We start from the raw sequence: 1,328 nt of genomic DNA, 5'->3' as shown, positions 1-1,328 counted from the left end.
ACCAACTTATTGTGACTCTTATTTTTGTCTCCATGAACTTGCTCTTCTCATGGAGTCGAAAAAGAGGGTTATCCCAATTTTCTATGATGTTAAGCCTTCAGAGCTTGTTGTTAAGGACAATGGTACTTGTCCTGTTAAAGAGCTTCGAAGGTTTAGTGCTGCATTAGAGGAGGCTAAATTCACAGTTGGATTGACCTTCGATTCTTCCAATAGGTTTGTCATAATAATTCACATATATTTTTAATAATCACAATAATACTGACATCTATAAACAAAGACATATTTGATACCAACACGCAATACTGACATTTGTGATTACCTGTCAGTATCGTGAGGTGTTTGTATTCGTGTCATATTTGCCGGTGTTTTGTATTTGACACTTGATATTAACGCAATAATTTGTGTCTGTTCGTGTTGGTGTTTTGTATGTGCAAAATGTTGTAGTATTAACTTTGAATTGAATGTGTTTTTCAGGGACTGGTCGGTGTTGTTAAGAGATACTTCGGAAGCAGTGATCATGAACTTGTTGGAGTTAGAAGAAGAGCGTAAGCTCATGAAGAGGAAACATTGAATACTAATCACAATTAGTTCATTAATTGAACACTTAAACTCAAATATGTTTGTTTATCAGTTAATTCTTTTAAAGAAAAAAAGGAAAGATATTAAACTAGCAAAGCAACAAACCAACTAGGAGAGGGCTTTTTAATTTAACATCACCCAATTATTTTCCCTAAATCAATAAGAATTCATTAGTTGGTTTAGGTTTTAAGTTTTAACTATCAACATTAGAATTCAATTATTTTATTTTATTAATTTTTTTATCCTTCGGTTAAATTTGTAATGAACCGACTTTTTTTTGTTGTATCATCTTCATCAAATAAATTAATTTGGGATTGCACAAAATTTATATATTTTAACCTTTAGTTCCATACATTGTAGTTTAATATGTATACACTATAGTCTTGTTTAATTTACTATTATACATCGGTGAATATTAAAAATGTAAATCATAAGGAAGATTACTTATTGATATGTCGATTTGAATTTTTTAATGATAAAAATATATTAATAAGAGAGTATGGAGTACTCAAACCATTTCAAAGAATAAGAATGATTCAAGGTCTTATACAGAAACCATTTCAAAGAGTAGAACCTGATTCTATATATCAATTTTCTCAACCCTTACGATCTTATTTAAAAAAAAAATAGTATTATTATGAAACTTTTAAATGGATGACACACCTAAATATCGAACCCAAGCCAGCACATTCTTAAATCTAGACTCAATACCAAGACTCAAAAATTGATAGAAAACAAAACAAAACTTG

At 29.7% G+C, this 1,328-nt stretch overlaps 1 protein-coding gene across 1 annotated transcript in view; it reads left to right on the top strand.

The window, feature by feature from the left end:
* The window catches only part of LOC127106431 (TIR-only protein), a 1,061-nt gene extending 315 nt beyond the window's left edge, over nucleotides 1-746 (top strand). Inside the window, exons 1-2 of the mRNA XM_051043721.1 lie at nucleotides 1-213; nucleotides 475-746. The exon at nucleotides 1-213 is cut by the window's left edge and continues 315 nt beyond it. Coding sequence (XP_050899678.1) covers nucleotides 1-213; nucleotides 475-571 — 310 coding nt within the window. The 3' untranslated portion in view covers nucleotides 572-746. The remainder of the gene's footprint in view (nucleotides 214-474) is intronic.
* Nucleotides 747-1,328: the final 582 nt, after the last annotated feature.

This window comes from Lathyrus oleraceus, chromosome 7 (assembly GCF_024323335.1).
Source record: "Lathyrus oleraceus cultivar Zhongwan6 chromosome 7, CAAS_Psat_ZW6_1.0, whole genome shotgun sequence".
Classification (NCBI taxonomy): domain Eukaryota; kingdom Viridiplantae; phylum Streptophyta; class Magnoliopsida; order Fabales; family Fabaceae; genus Lathyrus; species Lathyrus oleraceus.
This window is presented reverse-complemented; position numbering and strand designations above follow the sequence as displayed.